Source organism: Pelodiscus sinensis, chromosome 5 (assembly GCF_052426305.1).
Source record: "Pelodiscus sinensis isolate ZL-2025 chromosome 5, ASM5242630v1, whole genome shotgun sequence".
In the NCBI taxonomy this organism is placed as follows: domain Eukaryota; kingdom Metazoa; phylum Chordata; order Testudines; family Trionychidae; genus Pelodiscus; species Pelodiscus sinensis.
Window position 1 is genome coordinate 132084744 of NC_143056.1, and position 18574 is coordinate 132103317.

Sequence of the window (18574 nt, forward strand, 5' to 3'; positions counted from 1 at the left end):
AAATGACCATGGAAGCAGGGCTGGATTAGGCTTCCTAGGCCCTATGCACTCTTATAATTGTAGACCTTGAAATTAGATTATATAAGGGAGAAATGCCCTATCGCCTATATGCTTAATATCACCCACTTTAATTTTCAGTCTTGTAAAATGCAGACTGTGTGAACAATTCATGGTACTTCATTCTAAAATAAGAAGGTGTGACCAGAGACAGAAAAGCAGTCACATACCGGGTGAACAAAGCGATCAGGGGAGCAAGTGGGGACAGGTGGTCATTTTACAGTCTTAACAAGCATGGAGACTGCACCAGGAAGCCTTCCTGCTTCTTGAGACAGGGGAGCTGCATGTTGGGAAGACTCTACGGCTCAGCAAGGGAGAGGTTTTGTTTGGGCTCACCCCTCAACGAATGCAATTCGAAGGTTTACTGGAGTATAAAAAGAAAGGGGAGAACCCAAAACGTATCTGTCTCTTGAGTGACCAAAGAAACCAGCACTTTGATTCTGTAGAGCAATGTCTACACTGGCAGCTTCTTGCGCAAAAACTTGCCTGCTGTGTACACTGCACGAGCGTTCTTGCACAAGTAAATTTGCAGTACAGCATTGTAAAAGAGGGTTTCTTCCAGAAGAGTTATTCCTCTCCCCATGAGGAATAAGCCTTCTTGCGCAAGAGCTCGTCCATAAGACGGCAGTGTAGACAGGCAACATGAATTTCTTATGCAAGAAGCCCCTATGGTTAAAATGTCCATCAGAGCTTTCTGCTGCAAGAGAACATCCACACTACCATGGATGCTCTTGCACAAAAGCATATCTTTTCCACAAGAGCACATCCACACTGCCATGTGCTTTTCCGCAAGATTTTTTGCACAAGAACTCTTCTGCAAAAGAGTTCTTGCGCAAGAAGCCGCCAGTGTAAATGTAGCTTAACAGTGGCTCCTAGCTAGAACAACCAATCACATCAGAGAAATTGCTGTGAGTAGGGAAAGATTTTTAACTTAATCAGCTCACGCTCTTGTTCAATTAAATCTTGGAAACTTTTATTTTTGTTGGTTTGTAGCCATTTTAAATCTTTTTTACTTGATATAATTTAAACCTAGGTCCTTTGGTTAAAAAACTATGTTTTACCATAAACCAACTCAGTGCTTTGGAGCATTTATCACCCCCTAATTATGTTAATCAACTGCAACATACAGTCTCTTTACCAGAACAGCAAATGTAACTTCTGCAAGTGTTCAACAAGAGGGCTGGACACTTCAGGGCAGGTAGTTTTGCAGGTGTTTGGGACTGGGAGGAGTTTGGGGTCCCCCTGCTAAAAGTAACTAGGCAGTGGAAGATAAGGTATGACCTTCTTGCTTGTCTGCTGGCTGTGGGTGTCAGGGCTGTGAGCTACAGTAGCATAGAATTTTAAAAAAATCCAGAGTTTCTGGATAGGCAGTGATACTACCTCATTCGGGGCTAGGTTGACCCCCCCGCCCCCCAAAGCAGCAGTACCTACCCCAAAAGTTGCACATACAATAAGGTACATAAAGGGGCATCACTCACCTGCCACAAGCACCTCCATCTGGTAAAGTGCATGTTCCTGCATAGTCTCTTTAAAAAGCCTTTTTGGCTATTCAGCCCTCTGACTGAGCCACACCCTGTGTGAAATACAAACCCCTTAGAGGGTACACCTCTAACAAGGGCCTTTCTCAGTGCCTTCTCGCTTAATCTGTCCCTTAAGTTTGTTTCCTCTCAGTCTATCCCCTCACAAGAGCTGTGCCCCCCAGGACTTCCCCCATCCTCACAGTCTACCCTGCTTCAGCTCTACCCTACACTAAAGGCTGTGCTGTTTTGCAGCTCCATTTGTAGGCTTTCCTGGCCTCTGATTGGCCGGTTCCTCTGCTGCCACTCTTGCCTGCTTGGAGGACCTCTCTGTGGTTTCTCTGGGTTAGGGTGTGGCCAGACCACACCCTCACAGAGTGCTTAAAAGCTCCAGCATTGCCTCTAGATGTTGTTTGTGGGCTGAAGATAGCATGTTACTGAGTTTGATTATCAGTTTTCTTATTTGGGAGTCAGTCATGAACTTCCTTTTAGGCCCTAAACTTTTCACAAGCCTCAAACTGTTTTCTAGGCCCTAGGCACTGTTTCTATTGTGCCTAATGGATTACCTGGCCCTGCCTGGAGGAATATAAATGAGAGCGGAAAGGAGGTGTTTTGAGGGTCTTACCTGGGCTCCCCAGAGAACCCTCTTCATCACCCCCTGATTGGTGCAGCCCCAAATTCTATGCCTGATGGGTGCTCCCTCTTGTAGGCTCTCTACAAGACCTACATTGAGAGCCTGTACATCATGCTTAGGAGCCTGCCAACATAGGCCCCTCACCACTGACAAGCTGTAGCAGAAGTGAGCAGAATGGGAGGGTATCAGTGGGGAGGGCTGCAAAGGAGAAACTGGAGGAACCATGTTCCTATTGTATCCTCCCAGCCTGGACCTAGCTGGCTATGCTTTCCCAGAGCTGCCTGTGCTGTACAACACTAGGGCCTTTCCACAGAGAGTGCGGGATGGCACTTTCAGACAGAGATCTGCAGGGCTCTGCACCGGCACTAATAGGCACCAGGCTGGGGACAGAGAGGCTGAAAGCCCTGTGAGACCCAGGTCATAAGCCCCTGAGAAAAGTCACTGGCTCTGCTCTAGAGAGACCCTGAATTTCAGGAGGAACCTTAGGGAATCCGCTCTTCTGCCCCATGGACATTGCAGTTCCCAGAGGGATTCTCCCCATCCCACCAAGGGCTTTGCAGCTGGGGAAGGCCAGGGAATGTGCTTTGCCCCTGATGCGCTGTTCACGGATTAGGGGGTTAGTGCCAATGTACCAACCCCAAGGCGAAGCCCTGTCCCAACCTGGACCAACAAGAACAGCTTGGGCCCAGCAGGTTGTGGGCAGTGTCTTGGGCGATGCAAGATGCTAAATCTGCACAGGTATTCCTCAAACTACACTGTAAGGACTTACAATTAACATGCATTTGGGTTGAAGACAAATGGAAGATAGATATTTTTATGGCCATTATAGACACTTTAATTGGTATGCCATTTGGACTGACTGTCACCTTGCGACACTTCATCGGTGATGTATTCAGGCACATTCCAGATCCAGACATTGTTATCAATTTAGATGACATACTCCAATTTTGGAGTAGCACGTGCACCACAGCAGAACCTGGAGAGGCTGCAGCAGCGTGGCCTCTACACAAAATTGGATAAGTGTACCTCCAGCCAACTCTCCACAGAGTTTTTAGGGTACTTCCTCCACCCAGAAGGTGTTAAGTTTGATCCAAGTGAGGTGGAAGTCATTGACAACTGGGAAGAAGCTTGAAATACCCCTAGAACGGTATTTCCTAGGCGTCACCAGTGTCCTGTTGCTTTGGCCCAGGCTTCTCAAAGCAAGTAACCCTCACAAGAGCTCTCCTCCACAAGACTGCCATGTTTGTTTGGTCGCCCAAGGCCCAATGAGCCCTCACACAGCTCAGAGTTGCCTTCACTGCTGCACCTGTTCTGAAGCACAATCCAACTGGAGCATTCCCCATGGGAGTCCACACATCTAATATGACCATGCTTAGCTCCTTATTTAGACCCCTAGCTCCCAAGGATCTGGGCCACAAGAAATTGTCTGAAAGGACCAGATTACAGGGGTACCCATCCTTCTTACACAGGAGGCCCCATAAACCAAACAGTGGGGCCAAGTAGATTCTACACATTTTAATAAGATTTGGAGTCACCAGTATTGGGTGACTTACACTTTCAATTCAGCTTGTTTTGTACGTATTTGGGTTGTTTCTAGGTACAGTATTTTCTATTTACACCCTTGTGTAAAATGCTGTAAAGTAATGACAAAGCACTAATGAATTGGCTCATAAGTGCTGGAGCTAATGGTGCTTGGGGTGGTGGGGAGAAGTAAGCTGTACTTCTTGGCTTGAAGTGGTTTCCATCATACATGGTTTACAGTTTGGTTCAATGCCCCCCCCCTCATAACATTGTTCCAGGGCTTTCCTCACTCCCTGAATGAGCTGTCAGTATATTGTGTTGAAGCATGGACCACCAGGGCACTTTATAACATCTGCTGCCTGCAGGTCATCAGCTGGGCACCTCAGGATCTGAACAGTGGGGGATATGGTCCTCCCAGACACCCTGGCTATGTCTATATTGGCCCCTTTTCCGGAAGGGGCATGGTAATTTTTGAAATCGCAATAGGGAAATGCGCGGGGGATTTAAATATCCCCCGCAGCATTTAAATAAAAATGTCCGCCGCTTTTAGAAAAGCTGGAAAAGAGCGTCTACACTGGCCCTGATCCTCCGGAAAAAGCGCCCTTTTCCGGAGGATCTTATTCCTACTTTGAACCTAGCAGGGAATATCAGCATGATCACTTTAATCAGGATCGAGATGCGGCTACACACTCCCATGTATTTTTTTCTGAGCAACTTGTCCCTGGTCGATGTCACTTACTCTTCCACTATTGTCCCTAACGCTCTGGTGAACTTCTTAGCAGAGAGGAAAGCCATTTCCTTTGCTGGCTGTGCCACACAATTTTTCTTTCACTCCTTCTCTGTGAATGCTGAGGGTTTGCTTCTGGCCGTGATGGCGTACGATCGCTTCGTAGCCATTTGCAAGCCGCTGCTGTACACGCTCATTATATCCCCAAAGGTCTGTGTTCAGCTGGTCGCTGCATCCTACTTCTATGCCTGTGTCAGTGCCCTTGTGCACACCGGCTCTTTGTTCAGCCTGTCCTTCTGTGGTCCCAACATCATCGATCACTTCTTCTGTGACATCCCCCCGCTCCAGAAACTCTCCTGCTCGGACACGCGCATGGATGACATTGTGCATTTCGTCTTTGTTGCCATACCCGCATTAATTACTATCGTGGTTGTTGTTGCTTCCTATGTTTTTATCATACTGGCCATCTTGCGGATCAGCTCCAGTGAGGGCAGACGCAAAGCCTTCTCCACTTGTACCTCCCACCTGACAACTGTGTCCATACTCTTTGGGACTCTGCTCTTTATGTACTTACGGCCCATAGCCATCGACTCAGCATTTTATGATAAAGTGTTGTCTGTGTTCTATACCCTAGTGATCCCCACGCTGAACCCCCTCATCTACAGCCTGAGGAACAAGGAGGTGAAGGATGCCTTCAGGAGGCTAATACACCAGAAAATTATTTCTCGCTGAGGAGATGAGTTTCATGAGTTATTAAGAAACAGAAGTGAGAAGCACTGCTCTGAAAATGGAATTTCTCTCCTTTTCGAAAATGTAGAGGTTTAATAAAAAAAGTTTCCTTACTTGGGACAAAACATTGAAAATTCATAGTATTTTGTGGGACAGAAATTCTGAAAAATTCAATTTTGGGAAAACCACAATGGAATTTTTTGGCTGTCTGGCTGAGGCTCTTCCCACTTCCACTGTGTTGTTAGAACATGAGATTGGAAAGAGCTTTTCAAGAGGATAGCTAGGGAGTTGCCCTTTTGAATTCTCAAAAGGAAAACAAAACCAATTAATCAAAAATAAACATTTCCCCCTTAAAATGTTGTGAGAAAGGTCTGTTCTATAGGACGACCCTCACAATGGAGAATTCCCAACTAGCTGTGGCAATGAGGCAAACGTGAGATCTTACTGCTCTTAGCCCTCTCGCTGGGTCTTACATGGTGAGAAAGAAGGCAGCAGGAAGAGAAGAGGGAAATGTCTTCTTGCTCCAGCCCAGAGGAGTGTGGCCAATGTCACACGGTGAGAGTTACACCTCTGAAGGAAGGGCTGGGGCCGATTCTGGCACAGAGATGGAAGGGGACAGCTAAGGAGGTTTTCCATGATGGAGAATACTGGCTTATGGGGAGAACAAGGACTTCAGGCACTGGGATGATATGGAAGCCAGGGAGAACCCAGATGTTGGGTATTCAGTCAGTCCTTCCTCCTCCCCAGCACACCTGGAAGGCAGCCTAGGGAACGGACTCCCAGGGTGACTATTTTTTAAAGAAGAGCCTGAAATAAAGTGCTTGAAGTTACCCAAAATGGAAACTCAGATGAGAGGCCACTTGCAGGGTTACCTCCAGGCTACAAAGAGACACTCAGGAGAAGGCTACATGTTTCTCAGAAAATTCCCAAATTCAAAAAAAAAAAAAAGTTTACTTCCAAATTGTCACAGCCAATATTTTGACATTTCCTACAAAAACCACAATTCTGAACTTCTAAAGCTCGTGACCTACAAGAGCTTTCATTCTGATGATGTCTAGTCATTTCATTTTAATAACGTAGGGTATGTCTACACTACAGCATTGTTTTGCAATCTCTAATTTCAAAATAGTTATTTTAAAATATCTAATTTTGAAATAACGTGTCGCCACACACAATGCATTTCAAAATAGCTTTTTACTATTTTGAAATGTGCATTCACACTACTTGAATGCTGAATCGCATTTAAGGCCAGCCAGACTGGTTCCATTAGGGCATAAGATCAGGAGTTACCTTGTGGCCAGGGTGGCCAGCCGGGCACCCTGGGAAAGGCTGGAGGCTCCCTATTTCAAAATGAGCATCTACACAGAGCTTATTTTGAAATAGGCACTCTTCCTTGTGGAATGAGGTTTACCAATTTCGAAATAAGCCCGCCACTATATTGAATTAATTTTGAAATAGCAGTTGGCTTGTGTAGATGCTAGGAAAGTTATTTCGAAATAACGGCTGTTATTTCAAAAAAACTTGGCTGTGTAGACATACCCGTAGAAACATTTTGCTTTATGAAGGCAAAAATGTATCATTTCAATGATAAAAAATGTTTTGGTTCAACCTTATTTCATTCTTTATTTTTATATTTTATTAAAATATAAAATATAATCTGGGTCTAGAATAACAGAATGCACACATACATACTGGGGCTAAGACAGTGGTTGGGGAAGCTTTTGTGTTTGGGTGTTTGAGAAGAAAAGGATCCTTCCCCGCCAAAAGACCAGATGGACAGGATAGGGCCAAAAGCCACAGATACTTCCAGAGCAAGCATAACCATAAAAGAGGACAAGAGAGGGAAAGGTTTTGCATACTGTGTTGGCTATTTCAGGTTTGGAAATGCGAGCAAAGAAACAGTGTCCTGTTTGAGTTCCGCTTTGTTCAGAGAACCAGGACTTTATACACAATTTGTAAATAGACAGCATTGCATCAACGATGCCTAAATCAATTATCAGTTGTTTCTCCCAATGGAAACAATGTACAGGGCCCTGAACGTTGGCTACCCATTGAGGCCCAAAAGAGGTAACACTACTTTAGAAATAGAAGTCAAACTCCTTGTGAATTCTACACATTTCTTGCTCTTTCTCTTTTCTGAAGAAGAAATTGAAGTTTCAGTACACGGTTGCTTTTATTTCTTTCATGTAATTAAAATTTTGTCCTTAATCCACTTGCATTTAAAACAGAATGGACCCTACTCAGAGCTGAGCAGTTTCAAAGGCGATTGCATCTCAGTTAATGCACCTCAATCTTGATATGCCCCACTCTCTGCTTTCTGACCCCCTGACTCGGTCAGTGCCCCTCAGTTCTGACCCTCAGCCATTTTAGCTATTCCAATCCAAAGCTTTTAGACACCCCTGAAGAGACACCTCAGTCTTGATCTAGTGTACAACACTTTGCTTCTCTTGTATCCCATCTCTGGGCTCTCAAAATACCAGTGTCCCGAAGAACTCAACTCTTGATTTCTCAGCAATTAAAAAAAAATTAACTAACTGTACCAGGAAATGCATTTGCAATAAACGTTGCCGGATTGATTTCTGACTGGAAGTCGTTCTTCCTGGGGGAGCTGCAGATTTATGGAGTGGATAAATCAGGGGAAAGGGATACAGAGAAGCCACAGCACTTCGAAGAACTTGATCAGACTTTGGTACCAAACTATCTCCTGATCCCACGTGACCTAACAGGCGTGTTAATGATGCCCTTTGTGCCTGACCTGAGGTTGAGTGCGCTAAGGGATTCAGTCTCCAAATGCCATAGAGCAAATAAATACACCCGCCTCTTATTACAGCTTTTGAATCCAAGAAAGAGAGATGTCTCTCTTGCAACAGGCAGTAAAGGACAAAGAGTAACGTGAGTAAAACAAATGCTTCCATTTCTTCTAATACCTGGGAAATACACCCACATCCATTCTTTCCATTGCGGAACAATTTTTTTTCCATTCTCTACATGGTGATTCTTATTCCACCAAAATGATGGATTTTTTGTTGATCTCTGTATATTTGCAATAAAATGGGATAAAAAGCCTAAAATACCCTGAATGTGCCAGGACTCAAGGTGTAAGGTTTTTTTTTAATGTGGTTCATTCTTTTGAACAACAAATATTTTCATTGAAAACTTAAAGCAGGTTTTTTACTAGAGGGAACATTCCACACTGACAGCCCTAAAGAGAGCTGGTCTCTCTATGTAGACAGAAGGTCCCATACAGAATGGGCGGCCCTGGTTTTCCTCAGCTTCCCATTCTCGGCTCGGATAGGAGGGCTTGTGGGCTCAGGGTGGATACACAGATATCAGGGAATGAATATCAGATTTTCTCACTAGTTTGCAGTGGAAAAACAAGCACATTTGGACCCACTTGGATTCCAAGGAAGCATCTCGCTGGATGCTTTCTGACTGGCACTCCCTGCTACCGGGCCATTACCAGGTATGTATTCACCATGAGGCTACTTAATGTCTGCTTTCAAAATCTCTTCTGAGAAACAAAGGTCAGTCTTCCTACTATCTCCACATCCTCTGGGGAAATGAGAGAGATTAACAGAGCTACAAGGTATGTGAACACAGCAGAAAGGAGAAAAAAAACCTCCAATGTCAGATACTCAAGAGGCCAGGTCAATACACGGCTTTGTAGACATTCAGGTTCTGGTTGGATTCCAGGTCTGACACTGAGCCCCATGGGCATGTGTTCGGGTATTGCCCGAGTGAAAGGGAGAGAGAGATTTTCTTTACATTCCTGCTCACTAAACTCTTTTTTTCTTGAAGGGGGACTTTTTCCTAACCCACTTGTTGTTTCTGCTACAACACTTCCATGCTAGTCCCAGGGGCCAAAAGACGTGGCAGGCTTTCAACCCTGGTGTAAATACAGCTTTTCTTTGCTTAACTCTTCTGTTTCTTCATATACCCTTGATGGATATAAACTTCCCCTTTGTGACTGTAACCTTGGTTATCTCAAAAATAATTTTGTGTATTAGATTTACCCTGCGGCTTTATGCGAAATGAGAGATTATGGCTGACGTGTCATTGTGAAAATATACCAATTCCTAACTCATGGAAAGGTGCTTGAATGCCAGTTTGAGGCTGATTTTCAAACACCTCCTCCCTCTTTCTCTTGTGTATTCGGTTGTTGCAGAGAACACAGACTCCCAGAAGGGACCACATAGGGCGCGTTCTAGCCGAATTGCCTGCCAAGGACTTGTTATGTCTAACCCCTCCAAGTCCAATGGCTATCAACAGCAAGAACCTCTTGCCAAGAAGCCTAACGGCAGATTGGGGTACATAAGTAGGAGCATTGCCAGCAGATCGAGGGAAGTGATATTCCCCTCTGTGGCACTGGGGAAGCCACATCTGGAGAGTTGCATCCGGTTTTGTGCACCCTCCCATCCATTACGGAAAGAATGTAGACAAATTGGAGGGCAACAAATAATTAGTGGGCTGGTGGCACATGACCTACCAGGAGCGTCCGAGGAAGCTGGTCTCATTCAGACTCCAGAAGAGAAGAGTGGGGGGGGGGGGGGGATTTGAAAGCAGCCTTCAACTTTATGAAGGGGGGTTCCAAAGACGCTGGCGAGAGGCTGTTCTCAGTGGTGACATGGCAGAACAAGGAGCAATGGTCTCAAGTTACAGTGGGGGAGGTCTAGGTTGGATATTAGGAAAAATCTTTCCCTAGGTGAGTGATGAAGCTCTCAGATGCGTTACCTGGGGAGGTGGTGGAATCTTCATCCCCAGAGGCTTTTACGTCCCAGCCTGACCAAGCCCTGGCTGGGATGATGTAGTTGAGGTTGGTCCTGCTTTGGGCAGAGGGCAGGAGTCGAGGCTTCCTGTGGTCTTGTCCAACCCTCATCGTCTATGATTTTATCCAGCCTCCTTTTGAATATCTCCACTGAAGGAGATTCCACAACATCCCTTGGCAGCTCCCTTCCATTGCCCTATCCTTCTTACAGTTAGGAAGCTTTTAATGAGATAGAGTCTAAATCAACAGGTATCAACAGGTGTGTTGTAAGCAAAACTCGTGAAGTCATTCTGCCGCTCTATTCTGCACTAGTTAGGCCTCAGCTGGAGTACTGTGTCCAGTTCTGGGCGCCACATTTCAAGAAAGATGTGGAGAAATTGGAAAGGGTGCAGAGAAGAGCGACAAGAATGATTAAAGGTCTAGAGAACATGACCTATGAAGCCAGGCTTCATGAACTGGGCTTGTTTAGTTTGGAAAAAAGAAGATTAAGGGGGGACATGATAGCGGTTTTCAAATATCTAAAAGGGTGTCACAAGGAGGAAGGAGAAAATTTGTTCCTCTTGGTTTCTGAGGACAGGACAAGGAGTAATGGGCTTAAAGTGCAGCAGGGGAGGTTTAGATTGGACATTAGGAAAAAATTCCTAACTGTCAGGGTGGTCAAATATTGGAATAAATTGCCAAGGGAGGTGGTGGAATCTCCCTCTCTGGAGATATTTAAGAACAGGTTAGATAGACATCTGTCAGGGATGGTGTAGACAGAGCTTGATCCTGCCTTGAGGGCGGGGGGCTGGACTCGATGACCTCTCGAGGTCCCTTCCAGTCCTATTATTCTATGATTCTATGATTCTATGATAAATGCATGATGCTGTAGTGTGGTCCCATTACCTCTTGTTCTTCCATCTGCTGCAAAACAGAACAGCTTTTCTCCATTTTTTTCAATGACAGTGTTTCAAGAGTTTCTTTTGTATCTTGACTTTCTTCTGTATTTCACAATAGGGGTATCCGCTTTCTATCCCATATCGTTAATCGTAAGCTTTACCTTGGCTGTGTTTTTCTTCTATCCCAACAGCGCTGATCACATCTGGACTATATGGCACATGGCAATCACACTGGGGTGTCCGTATTCATCCTTCTGGGATTCCCAGGCAGTCGGTCACTGCAAGCTGTCCTCTTTGGGATGTTTCTGCTGATCTACACCATGAGCCTCATGGGGAATCTCAGCATGATCACTTTAATCAGGATGGAGACGCGGCTACATACTCCCATGTATTTTTTCCTCAGCAACTTGTCCCTGGTGGACATCACATATTCTTCCACCATTGCCCCTAAGACTCTGGTGAACTTTTTGGTGGAGCATAAAGTCATTTCTTTTGCTGGCTGTGCCACACAATTTTTCTTTCACTCCTTCTCTGTGAATTCTGAGGTGTTGCTTCTGGCTGTGATGGCTTATGATCGCTTCGTAGCTATTTGCAAGCCGCTGCTGTACACGCTCATTATGTCCCAGAAGGTCTGTGTACGTCTGGTAGCAGCATCCTATTTCTACGCCTCTATTAGCGCTGTGGTGCACACAAGCTCTTTGTTCAGCCTGTCCTTCTGTGGTCCCAACATCATCGATCACTTCTTCTGTGACATCCCCCCACTCCAGAAACTCTCCTGCTCGGACACTCACAGGGGTGATGTTGTGCATTTCGTCTTTGCTGCTCTAGCTGGAATGAGCACTGCCCTGGTTGTCCTCATCTCCTACGTTTCTATCATGCTGGCTATCATGCGGATCCACTCCAATGAGGGCAGACGTAAAGCCTTCTCCACCTGCGCCTCTCACCTGACATCCGTGTCCATTCTGTACGGGGCTCTGTTCTTCATATACTTACGCCCCACCTCCGGCAACCCATCAGATTACGACAAAGTGGTATCTGTGTTCTATACCCTGGTGATCCCTTTCTTGAACCCTCTGATCTACAGTCTGAGGAACAAGGAAGTGAAAGATGCTCTGAGAAGGGCAATATACCAGAAAATTATTCCTCACTGAATCTAAGGGCTTGTCTTCACTGTCCCTGAAATCTATGCTCCAGAGACTGATCTTCTGGAGTTAAATATAGCAAGTCTTGTAAGGACCCACTACATTGATTGCTGATGTCATTCTTGTTGACCCTGGTACTCTACAGGGTCACGAGAAAGGGAAGTTGATGGGAGAGTTTCTCCCGTTGACTTCCTGCAGTGTGGATGCAGAAATTTGACCTAAGGTATGTCAACTGCAGCTACACTATTTTCATGGGTGGAGTTGATTAGGTCAACTTTCTCCCATAGAAAAAGTTCAGGATAGGAGTTTCATGATTTAATAATAAACAGCCATGAGAAGAGCTGGCCCGAACACGAAATTTCTCTCCTATGGAAAATATTGAAGTTTAAAAATATCAGAAGAACCTAAGAATGGCAAGACTGGGTCAGACCAAAAGTCCATCTAGTCGAGTATCCTGTCTCCTGACAGTGGCCAATGCCACATGCCCCAGAGGAAATGAGCAGAACAGGAAATCATCAAGTGATCCCTCTCCTATCATCCATTTCCAGCCTCTGACAAACAGATTAGGGACACCATCCTGGCTAATAGCCTTTGATGGAATGAAGCTCCATGAGTTTACAAGTTCTTTCCTGAGTCCTGTTAATGTCTTGGTCTTCACAACATCCTCTGGCAAGGAGTTCCACAGGCCGACCGTCCACTGCGTGAAGAAAAACTTCCTTTTGTTTGTTTTAAACCTGCTACCTATTGATTTTATTTGGTGATGCCTAGTTCTTATGTTATGGGAACAAGTAGATAACTTTCCCTTATTCACTTTTTCCACACCAGTCACAATTTTTATAGACCTCTATCATATTCCCCCTTTGGGTACGTATACACTAGTCCCCTAGATCAATCTAGGGAGGCTAATGAGGGCGACTGAAACTGCAAATCAAGCCCGGGATTTAAATACCCCATGCTTGATTTGCATGTTCCCGGCCGCTCGCCATTTTAGAAATTGACTAGCCCGAAGTAACTGCCCGCTTCTACATGCGGCAGTGAAATGGGATTCCGATTTAAAGCCCTAACTCAAATTAACTGGTATTCCTCCTGCAATGAGGCTTACAAGCTAATTTGATTTAGAGTCTTTAAACTGGAAACTCCTTTTCACTGCCGCGTGTAGACACGGGCAGTTACTTCGGGCTAGTCAATTTCTAAAATGGCAACTGGCCGGGAACATGCAAATCAAGCGCGGGATATTTAAATCCTGGGCTTGATTTGCAATTTTGGTCACCCTCATTAGCTTCCCTAGATCGATCTAGGGGGCTAGTGTAGATGTAACCTTAGTCTTTTTAATCTCTCTTCATATGGGACCCGTTCCAAACCCCTAATCATTTTGGTTCCCCTTTTCTGAACGTTTTCCAATGCCAATATATCTTTTCTGAGATAAGACACCCACGTCTGTATGCAGTATTCAAGATGTGGGCATACCATGGTTTTATATACAGGCAATAAGATATTTTCTGTCTTATTTTCTACCCCCTTTTTTAAAAAAACTTAAGCCAAAAAGTGAAGATGTCAATATTTTTTGGGATAAAAACTCTAACAATTGAAGGTTGAATTGCTTTAACTTCTGCTTCATGGATGTCTTGGGTCTCCTGCGTCTAGGTGTCTGCCAGAGATATGGATAATAAATATCCAGGAGCAAGAAGTGAGGAACCGATCCAGACTAAGACAATCTCCAGGAGAGTTTTACTGCGATTCCCCACCAGGGCAGTAAGAAACCTCACAAAGGGAGTGATGGCCATTGCTCCAGACACTCAAACAGCCCTGACTTTGAATTATGTAGGCTGAATTTTTCAATGGGCTTATGGCAGTGGCTCTCAAAATGCAATGTGCTCCACCATCCCCACCTCTCCCCGTATTCCCACCCCACCCCACCCCATAGCAGAGAGCACACTGGCACTCTGGCCCTGCCAGACGAACTCAAAAGAGGCAAAGAGCAGAACCACACTGCGTTTCTTGCTTCCCTCTCACACAACGCAGCTGGGGGAACAGCAGTATAATATGGACTTTCCTGGTGGGGAAGCGGGAGGAAGTGTGCAGAAAGACCAGCACAAGAGACTCTGTGCTGCGTTTCTCACCTCCCTCCTGCCCGGATTGCTGGGGAGAATGCCAGTGTAATGATGGGCTTTCCCTGCTGCTTTCATTGGCTGGAGTTGCAGCCAGTGGGATCAGCAGGAAACCATATTGGGACCCAAAGGGGCGCAGAGTCAGGTCAGCAGCTTCCTCCAAGCCCAGACCCTGTACCCAGTCCCCCGCACTCCACTCTTCCCCTCCTCCAAGACCCCAGGTCTAGAGAAATATAATCTGCCGGCTGGATGTGGCGCACAAGAGCCCCTGTGTGAAGGAAGCTGAGTTCCTAGCTCTGTGAGTGCCTGCAAGAGTCAGGATGAGCCTCTTGGGTGCCAGAGACAGGCCAATGACTGAGGTTTCCTCCATCTCTGCAAAGGGCCGGAGGTCCAGCTGGGCAAGCATGAGATCTGTGGGCGAGGGAGCTGTAGCTCTACTTCCCTCTCACCTCCACGCCGCACCACTGGGCTTGGAGCCTCCCTCCTCCGAGGGCAACAGGCTGCACAGGTGGGCCAGGCTGGGGCTGATTGTGTCCAGAGACATTTTTTTTAACCCCTTCCTGGCCAAGGTGGGAACCACTGTTCCCTGTAAGCTGAGCACTCGAGCAGCCACCCAGGAGAGATTCCAATGCCACCCAGCTGATTAGCAGAGCGCCCATAGCCAGCAACATGTGTTTCTACCAGAGGTGCACATCTACACCTGTCTGGGGGCACATCACAAACTTTATTCTGCACAGCAATGGAAAAATGTAAAGGAAACACTGGTGGGAATCTGTCCCACCAAAGCAGCCAATTGCACAGGATGGGCTAAGAATCCCTTACAAATCTGCCTGTTCTCTTTCTGTGGCTATCCCCTTCCAATGCCAATGTCAGACACAGATGTGATGTTTTCAGAGTAAACATCTCTGTGGTCTGCTTGGAGGATGCTCTTGTCACATTTCAGGGCAACTGCACTTGTATTTCCACCTCGATGCTCCAGCAAGACCACTCGTTCTAGTCTCTTGGCCCCTCGGTCATCACTTCTCTTGGGCAGAGACTTGCATCTCTGTACAGGTCAAGTCTTTGATCTCCAGGGCCAGCTAATCAGCAAGAAAAGACCCTCTCCTTGGGGTATATCATGAAAAGCCTTTTAGTTTTTGCATAAGTGGAGATGGGGAATTTGCATAAACCTCTACTTTCATATTTTTCAGGAAATGCCTGCCCCCCTTCACCTCCCGCCATGCCGCTCGGCTGACTACGGCGCCACTCAGCAGTGGTCCATATAGGCTTCCCCATGGCGGCATAGCTGAGCGGCGTATAAGTCAGCCGTGCACCACGGCGGGAGGTGAAGGAAGATACAAAGGGGGGCGGGGCGGTGATGTTCATGGCCAGACCCTGCCCCCTGACTGTGTACATCACCACCCCGCCCCCCTTCCCCTCCCGCCGTGGCGCTTGGGGTGGCTGCATGAGGACTCCAGCGCACAAATGTCTGCTTGTACCACTTGCTTCCCTGCGGCGGCCCGGCTGAGCGGCGCAGAAGTCAGCTGAGCTCTACGGCAGGAGGTGAAGGACGTGACTCAGGCAACAGCGCCACCCAGAGGGAATAGCCAGCATTTCAGTGTTACAGACTCACAAACATTGGGATACTATATATACGATATCAGCAGATTTACCCGGTGTTGATCACATCCTTAAGTCAATTAATTTTTTGTAAACTCAGGAAAATCTACATGCTTAATTAAAATTATTGTATTTTTCAAAAATAGAGTGTTATTTATATTAAGCTAACGTTTACTTTGGGTTTCTTAAAAAGGGATTGTTAAAACTTTTCACTATTTTTTTTGTAGTAATGTTTAAATGGGAATATCATCAAGTGTATTTTTTTTCGTCATCCCGGTAAACTCTTTTAATTTGTTATAATCAATTGTATTAGAAACATTTTCTTCTCGTTTCCAAAACTTAAGCATTGATGTGGCTGTGCCAAAGCAAAGCGCTACTCCAAATGTCTCTGTTTTATCTCTTTTCTGTAAGGTTTATTGAGAAGCAATCCTGTCCCAGGGTCAGCCTATTTTTCTTGCTCCCCTTGACTCAGTCTGTTTCAAGAGTCGCTCAGATATGTCAGTTTTGAGGAATATACTTGATTTGGCGATTCTGTCTCTTTCCTGTTGGGTTTTATGAGACACAATCCCATTCTAGGCACAGTCTCTTTTCCTGGCACAGTGAAACCCTGAGCTTGCTCTAAGTGAGGATCAGGGGAAGCTGTGTATCAAATTTGGTGGTCCAAGCTTTTACCATTTAGAAGGAGTTCTTGAACAGACAGACAAACTCTAGAAAATAAACAGTAGAGGAATGATTTCTTTAGCCACTCTCATTATTAGAGGATCCAACCCAAGCTCCTAAAACACTTAATACATGAATAATAATTAATGCCTATTTGTCATATCAGTAGGTCTCAAAGCACTTCCCTGTCTTTTTCATGAATGTATTTCCCTTCTCAGCACTCTGGGGAGGCGGGCCCATGCCACCATCCCCATTGATGGAGAACTGAAGAACAGCGAGGCTAAGTGACTAGCCCAGGTTCAAACCAGAAGTCCATTGTGGATCAAGAAAACCAAAGCAGGTTTTCCATGTCTTCAGCCAGCGCCTAAACCACTGGACCAATGGGCCCTTCTCTTGAGGATGGCAACACGGCCTTGGCACAAAATGGTTCCCAACTGGGAGCTGAACATCTCTGAGTCGCTGGCTACCAGAGGAGATGCCAACACATAGCTGTTCAGTGCAGACCTCCCTGGCAAACCTGATCCTTAGTTTCTTTTGATACAGGAGGCACAAGCTTGATTATCAGCAAGCACCAAACTAGTCATGTGGATAATCCTCTCCCTCCGTCTCTCCCACTTACTGTTTAAACCCATTCCCAATATTTACATTCCCCAAGAATATATCTTCCGACAACTTCCTTGGAAGGTCCTCTTTCACCTCCTTGTTCCTCAGGCTGTAGATCAGGGGGTTCAACATGGGGATCACATAGGTATAAAACAAAGAAATGATTTTGTCATGGTCCATGAGGTACTTTGAACAGAGCAAGCATAACCATAAAAGAGGACAAGAGAGGGAAAGGTTTTGCATACCGTGTTGGCTATTTCGGCTTTGGAAATGCGAGCAAAGAAACAGTGTCCTGCTGTTTGAGTTCTGCTTAGTTCAGAGAACCAGGCCTATATGCGTTCTTTCCAAAAGTAGGCAGTATTGCATCAAAGATTCCTAAATCTATCGTCAGTTGTTTCTCCCAATGGAGACAATCTACAGGACCCTGAACGTTGGCTACGTATTGAGGCTCAAAAGAGGTAACACTACTTTAGACGTGTAGGTCTAATTCCCTGAGAATTCTACACAGTTGTTGCTGTTTCTCTTTTCTGAAGAGGAAATGAAGGTTCAATACACTCCTGGTTTTTATTTTTTAATGTAATAAACAGGATTAGAATTTTTTCTTTAATTCACTTGTATTTAAAACAGAAGGGGCCATTATCGGAGCTGAGCAGTTTCAAAATGGGTCGCATCTCAGCTAATGCACCTCAAATCTTGAATCATGAAATCTCTGCTATTGCAGTCCTTCCTGACCCCCCCAACTTGGTCAGAGCCCCTCAGTTCTATCTTCAGCCATTTTTGCTATTACAATTCAAGGCTTTTAGACATCCCTGAAGAGACATCTCAGTCTTAATCCACTGTACATTTCTTTGCTTCTCATGTAGTCATCTCTGGGCTCTCAAAATACCAGTGTCCCGAATAACTCAATTCTTGTTTTCTCAGCAATTAAAAAATCATTAATAATTCCTGTACCAGGAAATGCATTTGCAATAAACGCTGCCAGATTGATTTCTGACTGGAAGTTGTTCTTCCTGGGGGAACTTCAGATTTATGGAGTGGATAAATCAGGGGAAAGGGATAGAGAAGCCACAGCACTTCGAAGAACTTGATCAGACTTTGGTATCAAACTATCTCCTGATCCCATGTGACCTAAAGGGCGTGTTAATGATGCTGTTTGTGCCTTACCTGAGGTAGAGAGCTCTAAGGGATTCTGTCTCCAAATGCCAGTAGAGCAAATAAATACACGCTGCCTCTTATTACAGTTTTTGAATCCAAGAAAGAGAGATGTCTCTCTTGCAACAGGCAGTACAGGACAAAGAGTAATGTGAGTAAACAAATGCTTCCATTTCTTCTAATACCTGGGAAATACACCTAGATCCATTCTTTCCACCGAGGAACAGAATTTTTTTCTATTCCCAAAATGGTGATTCTTATGCCACCAAAATGATGGTTTTTTGATGATCTCTGTATATTTGCAATCAAATAGGATAAAAAGCGTAAAATACCCTGAATACACCATGTGATTTTTTGGATGGGTCATATATGGGACCATCAGCTGTTGTGGATTGTCATCACACCATTGACCTCACTAGAGCCGTAGAAAGATACAAGAACTAAGAATCTAGCCCTAATGGGCTTTAGTGAGTTAAGTTATT

The 18574-nt window shown here is 45.3% G+C and overlaps 2 protein-coding genes across 2 annotated transcripts; both read left to right on the forward strand.

The window, feature by feature from the left end:
* The first annotated feature begins 4381 nt into the window (after positions 1-4381).
* On the forward strand, positions 4382-5188 carry LOC102462783 (olfactory receptor 5AP2-like). The gene has a single exon (XM_025186693.3). The coding sequence runs from the start codon at positions 4382-4384 to the stop codon at positions 5186-5188; it is 807 nt and encodes a 268-aa protein (XP_025042478.3).
* A 5849-nt stretch (positions 5189-11037) lies between these two features.
* LOC102462054 (olfactory receptor 5G25-like) lies at positions 11038-11979 on the forward strand. The gene has a single exon (XM_006111827.4). It carries the CDS (start codon positions 11041-11043, stop codon positions 11977-11979), a length of 939 nt encoding a protein of 312 aa, XP_006111889.4. The 5' UTR covers positions 11038-11040.
* The last annotated feature ends 6595 nt before the right edge of the window (positions 11980-18574 follow it).